General features: G+C 50.9%; 1 protein-coding gene across 1 annotated transcript in view; it reads left to right on the forward strand.

Moving 5' to 3' along the window:
- Positions 1-14,158, forward strand: part of DCLK3 (doublecortin like kinase 3) — a 50,025-nt gene extending 35,867 nt beyond the window's left edge. The window contains exons 3-5 of the mRNA XM_060638204.3: positions 7,437-7,569; positions 10,745-10,912; positions 13,007-14,158. Of these exons, the coding sequence (XP_060494187.3) occupies positions 7,437-7,569; positions 10,745-10,912; positions 13,007-13,200 (495 nt within the window). The 3' untranslated portion in view covers positions 13,201-14,158. The remainder of the gene's footprint in view (positions 1-7,436; positions 7,570-10,744; positions 10,913-13,006) is intronic.
- The last annotated feature ends 963 nt before the right edge of the window (positions 14,159-15,121 follow it).

Consider the following 15,121-nt stretch of genomic DNA (forward strand, 5'->3'; position numbering starts at 1 on the left):
TGCTGTTTACCATCTGTACTCTGCTGCCACCTTCTGTTCGGAGGTGAACATTACAACATCACATTTAAATGGAGGTACCATTTTGAAGGGGAGGAGGCTGTTCATTGTTCGGAAAAAGAAGGATTTCTCTTGAGCCTTTGAGACCATCCAGATGGTTTATGGCTGCTTAGTAAATAACATGGACCACCCGGATTCAAATCGGGGAACCTTGGCGTGGCTGGAAAAGGAGGTGACGGATGCAGACGGATCGGCAGTCCAGATGGCACCGTGCCATGTAAATTCATCCCTAACACCTTGGCGGTTGGAGGGCGGCTGAAAACACAGCCCAGGAAGGAACACGACCCGGGGCCGTGGGTTTCGATGGACCAGAATACAGAGAAATGGAGACGTGGGTGAGACAAGTTCAGATGTGCGCACTGGGGCTGTGGTGGGCCCTCAGCCAAACCTCGCCCCCTAAGGTGTAGGGGAGGAATAAAACCTTTCTTCCTCCACCCTCCTGGGTTCTTTGGCAGGGCCCTGGAAATTAAGTTGACAAAAGACAGATTAACGAGAAGAACAGAGGGCCTGTGTGCATCATTCACACGTGGGAGAAATTCAGTGATGAGTAACCCAAATGGTGAGTTGGAACTAGGGGCTTTTAGAAGCATCTTAAAGGAACAGTGAGACTTCAGAGAAGTGCCAAGGTAAAGGAAAAGGGGTTTTTAGGCTTTTAGGAGCAGCAAGTTACGGAAAGTAAAATCGTGGGAGAACTAGCGGAAGACAGGAGTTGTTTAATAAGGTTTCTATGCGGAGTCTTCTCTCAGCGCCTCTCCGGCCTGGCCAGAGCGTCTGGTGATTTACAGTGGTCTGCCCTGGGGCAGGGAGGGCACCTTCCTCACCGGAGACTTTGTGTCCTGCTTTTAAGTAGAAAGGGGAAGGTCAGAGAGTACTTCTTGCCTGCCCCTGCTGTTTCTCAAGGGTCTTCAGCTCAAGAGAATCAATATGTCAAGGTGGCATATTTTGAGGTAACATGTTCTGATCCACTGCAAAGGCTTTCTGAGGAAGGGGCATCAGAGAGGGACACTGAGTGGAGTCTTTGGCTGCCTTTTTTTTTTTAAGTTTATTTATTTTGGAAGAGAGAGACACGCACACGCAGAGAGAGAGAGAGAGAGAGAGTCAGAGAGAAAGGGAGAGACAGAATACCAAGCAGGCTCTGTGCTATCAGCAAGGAGCCCTACCTGGGGCTTGAACTCCTGAACCATGAGATCATGACCCGAACCGAAGTCGGATGCTTAACCAACTGAGCCACCCAGGTGCCCCTCTCTGGCCGTCTTTATGGCAACCCAGTGTCCCGTCCACTGAGAGGCCTGAGGTCCACTGTCCTGATGAAAACACACCTGGCATGTAGTGTTCATTCCTGGGTGTTCTTTGTTAAAAGAGGCATCGAGGAAATGGGAGTCGATCCAGAACTTGACTGTGCTCACGAACTGCCCTGGGGTCTTGCTGACATGCATGGATCTGGGGCAGCCTAGATTTCTAACCAGCCCTCAGGCAATGACAGTGCTCTTGGTTCAAGCAGTGAACTTAGTGCGGGAGGGAGCAAGGAAGGGGTGATGGTCAGGAGGGTAGGTCTTATAAGGATCAGGTGAGGATCCTCGGATGTGAAGTTAGAGAAGGCAGAGGTGACCTGGGGATCGTGATACCGGTTTCCCATCTTTGGGAGGACCGTGCCCTTCTTCATCACCCCCGAGGGCAGGCTTAGAAAACAGGGTAGGGGGTGGAATTTGGAATCAATGTAGGGGTGAACCTCTTCACAAGTCACGCTGGCCATTAATGGGCTGAACTGCTGGGTCAAGTTGTGGAATCTTTTCCGGGTGGAGATCTCAATCAGAGGCAAACAGTACTTGTTACAAGCTCCTGTCTGGGTGGAAAGATCTGGTGGGTTCAGAAGTCCCACAGAGGCCAGGAGGAAGAATTATCCCGGGAGGATGTCAGTCATTTGATTTCGAGATTATGATAGGTCTTGCTCGGAAGCCAAGAATGGTAGGTGCCTGTTAACAAAACAAAACAAAACAAAACTCACACAGTCAGTGCATGATCTTAAAGGCAATTAAGCTTCTCATGTAGGTGAAATAAATGAGAAGCCTCGAGTCCCACTGAGGATGTGTGACTGAAGGATTGTGACATCCCTGCTGACAGCAGAAGCTGGAGACTGGAGAATTAAAACCACGAGTGGTCTCGAGCCACTTTCTGGAAGGGACAAGGGGCCCCACAGATCTTAACCACGCTTGGGTCCCAGCGCCTGCTATTGGTGGTGCTGTGGGCATGATCCTTGCTGTGGCCAAGAGAGCGGCACGAAACCGGGAAGAGGCCAGGGGCAGCATAATATGTTTCAGAAAGGCCACGGAATAATGTAAAACACAGATCTGGTGTATGAAACTGTCGGCATCAGCATCTGGACATCTAATATAATAAATGTCCAGAATAAAAGATGGCCTCTCCACCATGTTGGATCTGGCGGGTCCTTCAGTTGGGCCAGGTTTTGGAGTTGGGGTGGGGGGATAGTTTCTTTCACATGGCGATACATATTTCATTGTGGGCTATTAAGTCAACCAAATGCTTTTATTGCTGATCATTTGGTTGGGAATATTTACAAATGTTTGTGAGGGATGTATTTTTCTCAGCGATTACCCAGCAAATGTGATTAACGTAGATGATCCATCTGGAAACTCTCGGCACCGCACTATGTTTTGTCCTTCCCTTCCAAACTAGATTTTCTATTCTAGGTTACTCTGATAATTACCTCCCTGTCTCCTTCCGGGCTGTATCCGTCTCGATACGCAGAGCAAAACTGAATCGAGTTTTTGTCTACGTCTGTGACTTCCCCTTCGGTTAGGTTAATTATGGAGGCGTTGATTAGGCGGCCCTGGGGTGACTCAGGCTCAGTAATTAAGACACACATTCTGCTTACAGAGACGTAAGCTCACTGGCAGGATCCAGAGCAAGTTCTGAGAGCTTACTCAATGCTGGCGGAACCGGGGAGCGCTGCCTGCCCCGGATTTTTGGGTGTTGCCTTGCCCTTGGCTCTGTTGGGGCTCAGGGAGAGCTGGAATCTTCCCATTGCCCTCGGCACCCCCCCAAACACTGCTGGGAGCACTGGGGGCCTTCGCCCCTATTCCAGTAGAGATGTGCAAGCCTGTGCCCGCAAACAAGTTGATAATTGCTCTTACAGCTCCTATAGGTGGCGTCAAGGAGCCTCTCGCCTGGGGTGATACCAGCCAGGCTTGTCCCTGTTTTACTGTCGCTCAGTAATTAACTGCTCAGCTGGCCTGTGCCCTGAGCAGTCAGCTTCTATGTAAGAGTGGGGACCGGGGATGGAGCAGAGAATGGCCCAGGGCCGTGCCTGGTTTGGAGAGGGAAAATATCAAGGACGGCTTCTGGCACTTCGATTTTGCCGGAAGTCAGTCCTGCTCTCCAAGAGGTCACGAAGGCGAAAACAATAGGGTTTACTTCACAAACACTCGTGTCGTGGTTCTGAGGAGCCAGGCGCTGTTTTTAACGCCTTAGAAATATATATATATATATATATATATATATATATATATATATTTAAATTTTTATTTATTTTTGAAGGAGAGAGAGAGACAGAGCGTGAGCTGGGGAGGGGCAGAGAAAGAGAGACACAGAATCCGAAGCGGGCTCCAGGCTCTGAGCTGTCAGCACCGAGCCCGACGCGGGGCTCGAACTCACAGACCGTGAGATCATGACCTGAGACAAAGTCTGATGCTTAACCGACTAAGCCACCCAGGCACCCTGCACCTTCGAAATATGAATTCATTAAGTTGTCATTACACATCCCATTCACCCCTCACTTTATAAATGAGGAAGTGGATGCACAGAGAGGGCAGGTTGCTTAGCCAGTTACACAGTAAATGCTGAGCTGGAGTTGAACCCTGGCAGGGGGGCTTCAGAGTCTGTGCTTGTGACACTGACTCTTCCCGCCAAGGGTTATTTCCGTGCAGGCCATGAGGAAGCCCGCCCAAGCCTTACCTCTGCCTGCCTGCCATCACCCCCCTGCCCGCCATCGCCCCGCAGAACCAAGAAGCAAGGGGACCAGAGGCACACCTCTGCCAGGAGGGGGCAGAGCTAGTCTCTCAACTCTGAATTTTACCAAGTTGTTACAAAAAAGGGCTTTTGCCATGGACCCCTTAGATGGCGCTGGGTCCAGGAAGGGTGCCTCTAGGGGCTGTGTCCCTGGGGCATTTCTGCTGTGTGACCAAGATCCCCAGAACACTGGCTGGCTATCTGGGTTTCAAGACAGCAATAGGGGCCATAAATTTTGTTTTGTTTTGTTTTTAATTTGAGAGAGAGAGAGAGAGAGAGAGAGAGAGAGAGAGAATGCATGCATGTGAGCAGGGGGAGGGGGAGAGAGAGAGAGAGAGAGAGAGAGAGAGAGAAGGAGAATTGCAAGCAGGCTCCACAACTCAGTGCAGAGCTGAACACAGGGCTCGATCCCACGACCCTGGGATCATGACCTGAGTCAAAAATCAAGAGTTGGAAGCTCAACTGACTGAGCCACCCAGGTGGCCCTTTAATTTGTTTTTTAAGTGGAAAATGAAAGTTTTATTGAGAACTTGCCTTGGGAAAAAAACCCCAAAATATAAGTGTATATAATCTTATATTTAATAAAACTTATGCTTTAATTAAAACTATGCATTAATTTCTCCCCCCAGCTTAATTGAGGTATAATTGACAAATAAAATAGTAATATTCTTAAAGTATTCAACGTGATGATCTGATGCGTGTATACATTGTGGAAGGATTCCCACAATCCAGTTAATTCCCACATTCATCACCTCATAGACTTACCTTTTGTTTTGTTTTGTTTTTGGTAAGGATGTTTATTAGCAAATTTCAAGTACATGATATGGAATTATTACCCACAGTCACCATCCTGTACATTGGATTCCCAGAACATATTCAACTTTTTTTTTAAGTTTGTTTATTCATTCTGAGAGAGAGAGAGAGAGAGAGAGAGAGAAAGAGAGAGAGGGAGAGAACAAGCAGGCTCTGAGTTGACTCGGGGCTCGAAATCACAAACCGTGAGATCGTGACCTGGGCCGAAATCAAGAGTCAGACACTTACCCGACTGAGCCACCCAGCGCCCCCAGAGTATATTCCTCTTATGACTGAACGTTGGTACCCTTGGACCACCTTTCCCGGTGCCCCAGCCCCCCCACCCCCACCCCCCCACCCCCGCCCTGGTCCCTGGCGACCATTCTACTCTTTGTCAGAGCTGGACTTCTTCCATTTGTTTTTCAAGACTCCACTATTCTCTCTTCCCTCTTATGGATGAATTCTCCTTTGGGCCTGAGACCTTGACGGCCCCAAGTATTGTCCTTTCTATTGGGGGGCAGGGCGCCAGGCAGGATGTGGTTGTGCGGGCTGCCGGCACCTTTCCCAAGAGGCAGACAAGGCCGGAGGAAAAGATACCACGCTCGCAGAATCCGCCCTTCAAAGCTCCCCGGTTGAGGCCGTGCGGCCTTCTTGCCGTGACAAAATGAGGTCAGAGTGATCGCTGGCTGGCAAGGCTGCTAAAGGGGCTCGGAACACCGGCCTGAGGTGGAAGCAGCGTCTTCCAGGTGTGCAGGGACAGGCGGCCGGGGGAGCCCCAGAGCGGGGCCCATGCGGGGCCCCGAGCCGCGTCAGCCGGAAGAGTGGGAAGCAGGCAGGTATCGCCCAGGCGTGCTTCGCTCCCCACCTCCTGGGAATGAGGGGCTGTGGGGACCCTTTGGCTTGTGCCTTTATTTCTTGGTGGCCTGGGACTTCGTCGAGGTGAGACTCCTATGGGGAAGGCAACCGCTTGAGTCTTAACATTGTCTGATGTGTTTGTCGAACAAACCTGCTGCGGGCTGCCTTTCTGCATTGCTTATTTGGGTACCAGCACGTATGGAAGAAGGTTGGAGTTTTGATGTGCCCGATTTAACCCTTCCGCAAAGTGGAAAACGGCCTCCATAGCATGGAGGGAACCAATGCATCGTTTACTTGCTGCGAGATAGGCTAGCTTTGCCCCCTCACACGACGTCTGTACCTTTATCCGGTCCTGCGGGGAGGTCCAAACACCGGCTATGCTCACCTGTTGAGATTCATTTCTTCTAGGTGAAGCCCCGCCTCTTCCTAACACATCATCTAGCACGCATATGACCTTGAGGGTGAAGGAGGACAGGACTCATTGACCTGGCGGTGGGAATTGGTTTACCAGCCATCAGAAAGCCAGTCACCAGGATTTGTTTGAAAGAGGGAGACTCAGGCGGGATCCCCTTTGACGAGGACAGAGGAGGGCAGCGGTTCTCCGCACTCATTTCAAAGTGGTGAGGGTGGCCGTCTTTTCCGTGTTCTCAAAATGACTGATTCTGCCCGTCTCTAAAACCCGATGGAAATGGGGTCTCAAGGAAGAATCAGAGCTGACTTCTTTTGCCTTCGGGAAAAACGTTAACAGAGCCCAGTGTATCAGTTCACATACGTAGGAATAAATCACAGTTCAGTAGCATTAATTCTGCATTACGTGCAGACAAGGACAACCACCTCATCCTGATTTGCCCGAGGCTGTCCCAGTTTTAACATCCTGGGGACCCTTCAGCCCCCGGCAGCTTGGGACCGTTGGTTACTCTAGATGAGAACTTTGCAAGGTAGATTATGGACACTGAATGGAACTCCTGACATAAGCCTTCTTGCTGGAAACGATCAGCACCCCCCCTTCTTTTTAAACAAATGAGAAAACAGAGGCTTCGATTAGTAAAGAAATCAGTCCACGACCATCCAGCGGCAAGTCTGGGATTCGGAATTGAAGACTCCGGGTCTGTTTGGTCCTTGACGCCTCCCGCTGCCCCCAAATTAGGGCCTGTACTTAGCCTGTTCCACTGCTTGTCTGCTTCTCTCCTTCCAATTCTTACTTCTTTCCCTTTCTTTTCTTCTTCTGCCCAGACTCTGCATTACCCGCCAGGAATTCTCTAGTCCTCCCTAAAGCTAGTCGGTGCTCAAAAAATCATTGATCCTTGTGCTCAGTTGTGCCCAATGGAAGTTTCTGTGATGATGGAAATGTTCGCTCTGTATTTGCACCGTTCAATATGGTAGCCATTAACCATCCGTGGCTCTTGAGCACTTGAAAGGTGGCCGGTGCATCTGAGACACTCTATTTTCAATTTGATTTGATTTTAATAGCCATCTGTGGCAATATGGTGCTGCCCTGTTGGACAGCACGGGGAATCTAACGCCTTCGTTTCTTGGTTGAAAAGGTGAGCGAGCACCTGTCACTGCAGTCAGGTTGGGCTTATCAACGATGAGCTCCTCTAGGTTTATTGTTTGCTTATCCTGATCTTGCACGGTTGTTGTCTCGTTCACTTTCCTTCTTCGCTCTCATCACAGTTTTGGTGATTTGGGGTTTTGTGTTCTGACAGGTTCAGCGAAATGAGGACAAATCTACCACCTTGAAACTGGCTGATTTTGGCCTTGCAAAGCATGTAGTGAGACCTATATTCACTGTGTGTGGGACCCCGACGTATGTAGCTCCTGAAATTCTCTCTGAGAAAGGTAGGTGTTATGCATTGCTCCGTGGGATGCTAGCTCCCTTACCAACAAATGTTTTATTTTTAATATTTCATATTTTCCACTTTTCAATACGGAGCAGTCGAAAATCTCAGCGTGTTGGCACCCAGCTGGCACTTGGATTTTAACGGGAATATTTGAAGCTGATCTTGACCAGAGCATGTGGACTTTTTCCTCATCGGGGCAGCCCTTGTAGAGGAGGGATTCGTGTGTGTGTGTGTGTGTGTGTGTGTGTGTTGTCAGGATCGTGAAATGATGGAAAATTGGCTGGGGAACTCAAGCGAGCAAGGCCACTCATGCCACTGGCCCTAGGATACCTCTAATGGGAGAAAATTGAAGTGGTTCTTATGGTAAGCAGCTTACAAATTTCTCCACCAACCTTGCATGTTAAGGAACAAGGTGTCCCATTTCAAACCCCGTGAGTAATATTTATTACCGGTTTGTATATACAGTATGAAGATCCAGTGAACGGTTTTAGTGACACATTCTGTAAAGTGTATAAGAGGAGACTGTTATTATTATTATATGGCTCCAAATACGTGAATGACCATTTAGCCCCCATGGCACTTTGAGAGAGATCCATTTAGGCCCCGTATGTAAGATGGGAAAGCTCGGGATGGGTTTTGGGGTCGGTGGGGAAGATGGGGAGACTCTGGATGGGCTGTGGGGCCGGTGGGGGAGATGGGGAGACTCTGGACGGGCTGTGGGGCCGGTGGGGGAGATGGGGAGACTCTGGACGGGCTGTGGGGCCGGTGGGGGAGATGGGGAGACTCTGGACGGGCTGTGGGGCCGGTGGGGGAGATGGGGAGACTCTGGACGGGCTGTGGGGCCGGTGGGGGAGATGGGGAGACTCTGGACGGGCTGTGGGGCCGGTGGGGAAGACGGGGAAACTCTGTGGACGGGTTGTGGGGCCGGTGGGGAGAGGGGAGAGAGTTTCCCAGCAGCAGCCTGGGGAAAAGGTAAGACAAGGAGATGGGAATGTGCGTGGGGATTGGGTGGTAGAGACATTAGGAAGACTGGTCTTCTCAGTGTTGCAGAGGGAAGTTCAGTTGGCTTAATGGGGTGGAGCCTGGGGTCTCCACAAGCGGGGAGGCTGAGGAGAGGAATTTGGACTCAGCGTGGCCAGGCAGAGTAGCCATGGCGGTGTGGAGACAGACAGGAGAATGCTGAGCAGAAGAGACAATGTTAGCGGAGGTGTCGATGAGCTGGGTAAGAGAAGAAGGGATGCGGATAGTCTACCTGGACGCTTAGGGAAACCTCGGCATTGGTGCTGGTACCAGCTAAGATCGGGTGTTAGAAAGAAAGCTGCCTGGGGAGATGGGGGTGGATAGGTTAAAATTTTAAATGCACCGACTTGGTAGCGATGTGAGAACGGACACTTGGGGTTGTCCACTTGGCGGGGAGGTCAAGTCCTGGGCTGACCGTGCCTTTTTGAGACTCCTCGACTCAGGAACGCCAGCCCAAGCGGGCGAGGTAATGAGCCCCTCATGGTACCGGCAAGGGCATCTGGGGAAAGAGTCTGGAGGGAGGCCAGGAGTTGGGGGATGAGCGAGAGAAGGATGGGTTAGCGGGGGACAAGGTAGTGGAGGCAGGAAGAGGAAGAGGAAAGTACTATGTCATGGAGGCCGGTGGGGGGGCGGGGGGCAGATTTCAAGATGGGAGGCTGAGCCGAACCAGACCCTCCTGAGCAGGAATTCTAGAACAGAACTGAGAAAAGACCAGTGAAGTGGGCCAGAAAGAGGTCAGGAATGATTTGTTTCTCTAATAATTTTCTGCTGATTTGTCTTGACAACATTGCTCTGGGGCTTAATAATGAATTCATAAGAATTATTAATTTGGAATAACTTCCAACCTACAGCTGCAGACAGTTTTCCTTTTCCAAAGGTAAAAAGTTGCAAAGTGTTTGCAGATGTATATACTGCTGTTTACGGAGTGTTGTGACGACGATTGGGCAGTTCTAGCAAAAACCGTTATTGTTTATTTCTTTGCGCATTTAGTTTGCAGAAAGTTATTTCAAGCATATACTAAGAGAGGTGCATAAATATTTAATAGGTAAGGATGTTCGCCACAGAATTACTTACAGTGTAAAAAAATTAGGGAACACGTACATTACATCAGAGAGGATTTATTATATCAAGGGAATACTAACAGCTCTTAGAAATCATATTCCTTAAAGATTTTTAAATGTTCTTTATGGGAAATTCCTATATAGGAAATACCATGATCTATTAAGTGTGTGAAATAAGGTATAAGATATGGACAATGTGATTTTAATTTTATTACAGAAAATATAAGTGTGAAACGTGTGTTCATGGGAGATACAGGTAGTAACGTCAGTCTTTTTATAATCATAGAAGAGAGTCAGTAAAAAAATTTATATTAATACATATTAAATTTTTTCCTAACGTTTATTTATTTTTGAGAGACAGAGAGACAGAGTGTGAGCAGGGAAGGGGCAGAGAGAGAGGGAGACCCAGAATCCGAAGCAGGCTGCAGGCTCCGAGCCGTCAGCACAGAGCCCGACACGGGGCTCGAACTCACGAACCGTGAGATCCTGACCTGTGCCAAGTTGGATGCTTAACTGACTGAGCCACCCAGGCGCCCCAGTAAAAGTACTTTTTAACTGTGAGGAGACGATGAATGCCTAGGACGCAGAGGCTGCTGGTGCAGACCAAGGCTTCTCGAAACATCTCTGGTGAAGGTTTTAACTTTTCTAATAGAATGGGGACCCTGCTACAGGGTGACTAGATCACTGCTCGTGCCACATGCGAGTTACCACGTGTGTTCGACAACCCCCGAACTCTGATGTCTATACTCTCTTCATGGAGATGTGTCCTCGATCATGCGGTTGGACATCACAGTCGTGCCAAATTGCTCTGAGTTTCCAATTATTTTCAGTTTCTGTGCCGATCTTTATCACAGACCGGTAATAAAACATCACAAACTGCTGGTTGTCCGAGGACCAAACGTTGAGTACCAGAGGTGCAGACCCGTGTTTATAGAAGCTGGTAGCAAAGCCCACCCTCCTGTTCAGACGTGGCTGGTGCTTATCGAAAGCTGAGGTCTCTGTGACCTTGAAACCCCAGTTCTCCACTCTTTCTCCCCTCACATCTGACCCAGCCTGGCCTCCGTTTCGCTTGTGTCTCTGCCTGTCGCACAGGTTACGGGCTGGAAGTGGACATGTGGGCCGCGGGCGTGATCCTCTACATCCTTCTGTGTGGCTTCCCCCCCTTCCGCAGCCCGGAGCGGGACCAGGACGAACTCTTCAACATCATCCAGCTGGGCCGCTTCGAGTTCCTGGCCCCTTACTGGGACAATATTTCTGACGGTGAGATTGGGGCTTCCCCGAGCAGGAGGAGAGGGGACGTGGGAGCTGGAGCCTGTCCTGGGTTCTGACCGCAAAGCAGGTTTTAGGTGTGGAATGAGACGCGCAGAGGGCCCACTACAGAACTGGGCACAGCCGCGGGCCGTTGACAGGTGCCTCCTCCTTTGTCTCCTGGAAGCTTCCTGAAGATTTCTTTGTGTGGCACTCTGAAAACATGACTTGCTTTAGGTTCAGTGAAAAAGTTTGACCGCTGGTTGCAGTCACTAGATACTTTTTCTTAAGGCAGCGGAGGACCCTTAGAACGGAAGAATGTTGACAACGCAGATCCCTCATTTGGAAAGATCCAAGTCCTCTCGTATATAGGCGTGCTGTGAGTTGAACAGACTAGGAGTGCATATCTCGCTCGTGAACAGCCAGGGGTCCTGGAGGGGTACACTTGGGACACAGGGGCTCTGGCAGGTAGGGCGTGAAGGCCTCAGCTACTTTCGGTGGAGCAGAAGCACGCGGGGTCTTTTTGGCCCTTTCAAATGCAACTTTCCCCCTTTTTGCTACTGATTGGTTGGTATCACCCAGCGCCCTTGTAGAATTGGGAACTAGACATTCAGGGAGTTTGAGTCTTTGAGTCTTTAGCTTACAACGTAGCAGTGATAACTTTACTTTGCCTCGATTTTCCTCCGACCACGTCATCTAAGATTAGTTATCAAACTGCCCTCACCCCCAGCCTCAGTCTCCTTACTTGGGGTTAGGAGATGAGGGAAGGAGAAAGCTTCATTTTTTCCTGAAAAAATGGTGGAGTGAGGGTCTTGAGCTGATCAAGCTAACGGCAACTTGGGAACTGAAGAGCTGAAAATCATTTTAGAAGGTTCTGTGCAGCAGTGTCCTTAGATTTGGGTATGGTGGCCCCTGCCCTGAGCCCCATACCTTAGAGGGCCCTGCTCTGGTTACACCTGACCCACAGAGTGAGGAGACTCTGGAGTCAAGGACATGTGTCTCCCCAGAGCCCAGATTCCCCCCGCTTCTAGATCCCTTAATCAGGACCCCAGAATCCCCTGGCCAAATGGCTCAGGCCCACTCCCAAGACTGGGGAGACCTCTTTTCCCAGCCACTCCCCACAGTGAGCCAAGGGGCGCCTGTTCAGAGGGGTAGAGAGACCTTGGACATGTGGCCAGGTGTCCAGTGGTCCACACCTGTCCATGTGAGTCCGAGAATTTCCAGTTTAAGCCTGACCTGCTCGCCGCTGAGTCCTTTGAGGACCTTGACGGAGTGACGCTGGCCAGATGGGTACCAGGGCACTTTGTTGGCGGAGCTTGAAGTGGGTGGGGCAGGAGAAATCCTGCGGCTTCCATGCCCAAGAGGTGGTGGGACAGGGGTGTGGAGGCGGGGCTGATTGGTGGCTGAGCAGCTGATGGAGAGCCAAGGGTCATCCCCCGAGAAAGGTTCTCACGTGTTTGAAAAGGAGGCTCAGGGAGCTGGCCAGGGAGAGCCAGCAAGTCCCAGGAGGAGAAATCTTTTCTCCTGGTCTTGGGCAGAAAATGAAGTGCATTTTGAATTTGTGCTCTTTTTTACTCCGGTTTCTTTCACACGTTTCTCAGTTTTGTCAATGCGAAGGCATATTTACCAACCTAGGAGATTGAACATATTTTCCTTAACAGCCCGACGATCGATTTCACAACTTAAGATCCATGGACATATGGTAGGTGGCCCCCATTTGTTCCCTTGCACTGGGCGCCGTGGCTATCACGGGTGGGGCCTGGCCTGTGACTCTAGAAATGAACAGTGGTCCTCTAGAGCTGTGCTGTCCCAACATGGTAGCCCGTAGCTGCACGTGGCTCCGGAACTTTACGTGTAGAGTAGCTGAAGGTAAACGGAAGAAACGTTCGGTTCCCCGGTCTCACTAGCCGGATTTCAGACGCCCAGTGGGTAGTGCAGACCTGGAAGGTTCCCAACGTCACGGAAAGTTCTGCGGGGCAGCGCGGCAACAGCGTAGCTCGCGTGGTGCTGACACGGATGTTTGTGCTCTTACCTCCTGCGTGGGGAGAACCGTTTCGGAGGCACCCGCATTCACTTCTTTCCCCCCTCCTTCTCTCACCTCAACAGCTGCCAAAGATCTGGTGAGCCGGTTGCTGGTGGTGGACCCCAAACAGCGCTACACCGCCCACCAGGTCCTTCAGCACCCCTGGATTGAAACGGCGGGAAAGACTAGCTCGGCGACCCTACCAAGGGAGGTGCCCCCCAGCAGTGAGGGGCACGCGCGGAGCCAGCACAGGCGGTCTGCGGAGAAAGCCTTGTAGCCCCCGCCTCGGGTGCCGGTCAGCCCCCTTCTCCCCCAAGGGCAGAGAAGGAGCTAGAAGTCCAGGAGACAGACAGAATCGGGAGAGGGGGAGAAACGCTTCGTATGTTTTAAAGCGTATTTTACAAAAACAAACTTGAGTCTTAATGCTACATGTTGTACCATATTTTTAGATTTGTATATTTGGAGACTTTAATACATTTTGGGGGCGGGGGCCGGGGAGGCCGTCGGTGAGGACTTTTTGGTAATAATGCTGTGTTTTGCCTCCTCCTCGTAACCCAGTCCATGGTATACTACCTGAGTGGTGCTTGCCAGGATCTGAACTCCCCCTGTGAGGTTAACAAGGCAAATCGTGCTCTTTCTCTGTTAATAAAACGTGCTCTGACGGACAGAAGTGGGTTGTATTCTGCTTGCTTCTTAATGCTGGTGATGGGAGCCTGGGAATTCTAGTTTAGACATGCTTCCTAAGACCGATGTGACTACATGTAAATGTTGTGACGGACACTTGACTAACTGGCAGGACGCGTTTATTTGGGATGTGCTCGTCTCGCTGTCCAGCGTGTCCTGAAAATCCATTCTGATGCTGTCGGAGAAATGGAAAAAAAAGAAATCGTTGATTTATTCTTGCCCCTTCAGTACCCCTTTATTCTGTTTTTCAGCCGAGTGTACCTGAGCCTGAGTCATTTCCACATGAAGTTAGGCACTCAGGCTGCGACTGTGTTAACATTTTCAGATCACCCGGGAGCCATTTAGTGCATTAATATGTCAGCGATGCAGTCAGTGGATTACACTCAGGCTCGAAGTTGCTCAGAGAGTTCAGGCACGTTCCTACCTGCAGGGCAGACACACGGAGGGCACGGGATGCGTGTGCTCTGATTATTTCAGTCCAGGTTTCTGGGTGGAAACGCTGGGCTTTTCAGATGACTCGGGGGCGGGATACGCGTGAGCTGAAAGCAAAACGTAATTCTCCTGTTTCCCGAATGGACCTTTCTGGGTTATGTGTAACTCGGCCAGTGGGACACAGAACCAGCCCCCAAGTGTGGGTTTCGCCCCCTGCCCCCTCCTTCCCTAATGATGCCGGAGTCATCTGGTGAAGGATGCACATCGGGAAAACGGGAGGAGCCAGAGAGAGCGTTTAGTGTAAGGAATAGCTCAACCGGGTATTGAAACCTACAAAAACACCCGGGAGACTCTGAAGTAATTTGGCAACGGTAACGGCAGGAAGCGGCTTCCGATCCTGGGTGGGGAACCGAAGGAAGAGCCTGGGCCATGAGAACCTGGCAACTTGGAGGAGAATCGCCTTGCGGATGCTGAGTAGGCCGCCCTGAACCCCCTTGAAGACCGAAGGGAACAAACAGGTTGTGGGGCTGGCAGCCCTCAGCCGTCACACCTCCCTCCCGGGGCAGGCTGTGTCCAATGACTGGTCCACGCAGGGGACGAAGGCTCAGCCCCCGCACCCCCGTGGGGACAACACCGAAGGGCCATCCCAGCCTCAGGGCTCCTCGTGGGCATCGGCTGAGCCCTTCGGTGACACTGCTTCCCAGCCCAGCATCCGCCTGGCCCAGGCTTGCTTCTTTCTGTCCTCGGAGGTGACAGGGGAGACCACGCTCTGATACAACGTCTGCCCATCTCCATCCCACGGTTGGCTTCCCAGGAGACGGGGCTCCGAAGGGCGAGCTGGGACCCACACACCTGAGGAGGGGATGCTGCTCGGTACATGGACTCTTGTTCCGCAAACATCGAAAGAGGCTGGAAGCTGGAGCCCAGTTGCTCCTGGAAGGTCACCAGAGGCGCTAAGTCCAAGTGAGAACGTTCAGTTCGTGTTAGCGTCGGTTGATATCAGGTGGTTCTCCTGACCACTGTCTCTGAGCCATTTCTCCTGTTGACTTCTGTGATGCCACGTTTCTCTGATCTTCTTACCC

Source organism: Panthera onca, chromosome C2 (assembly GCF_046562875.1).
Source record: "Panthera onca isolate mPanOnc1 chromosome C2, mPanOnc1 haplotype 2, whole genome shotgun sequence".
In the NCBI taxonomy this organism is placed as follows: domain Eukaryota; kingdom Metazoa; phylum Chordata; class Mammalia; order Carnivora; family Felidae; genus Panthera; species Panthera onca.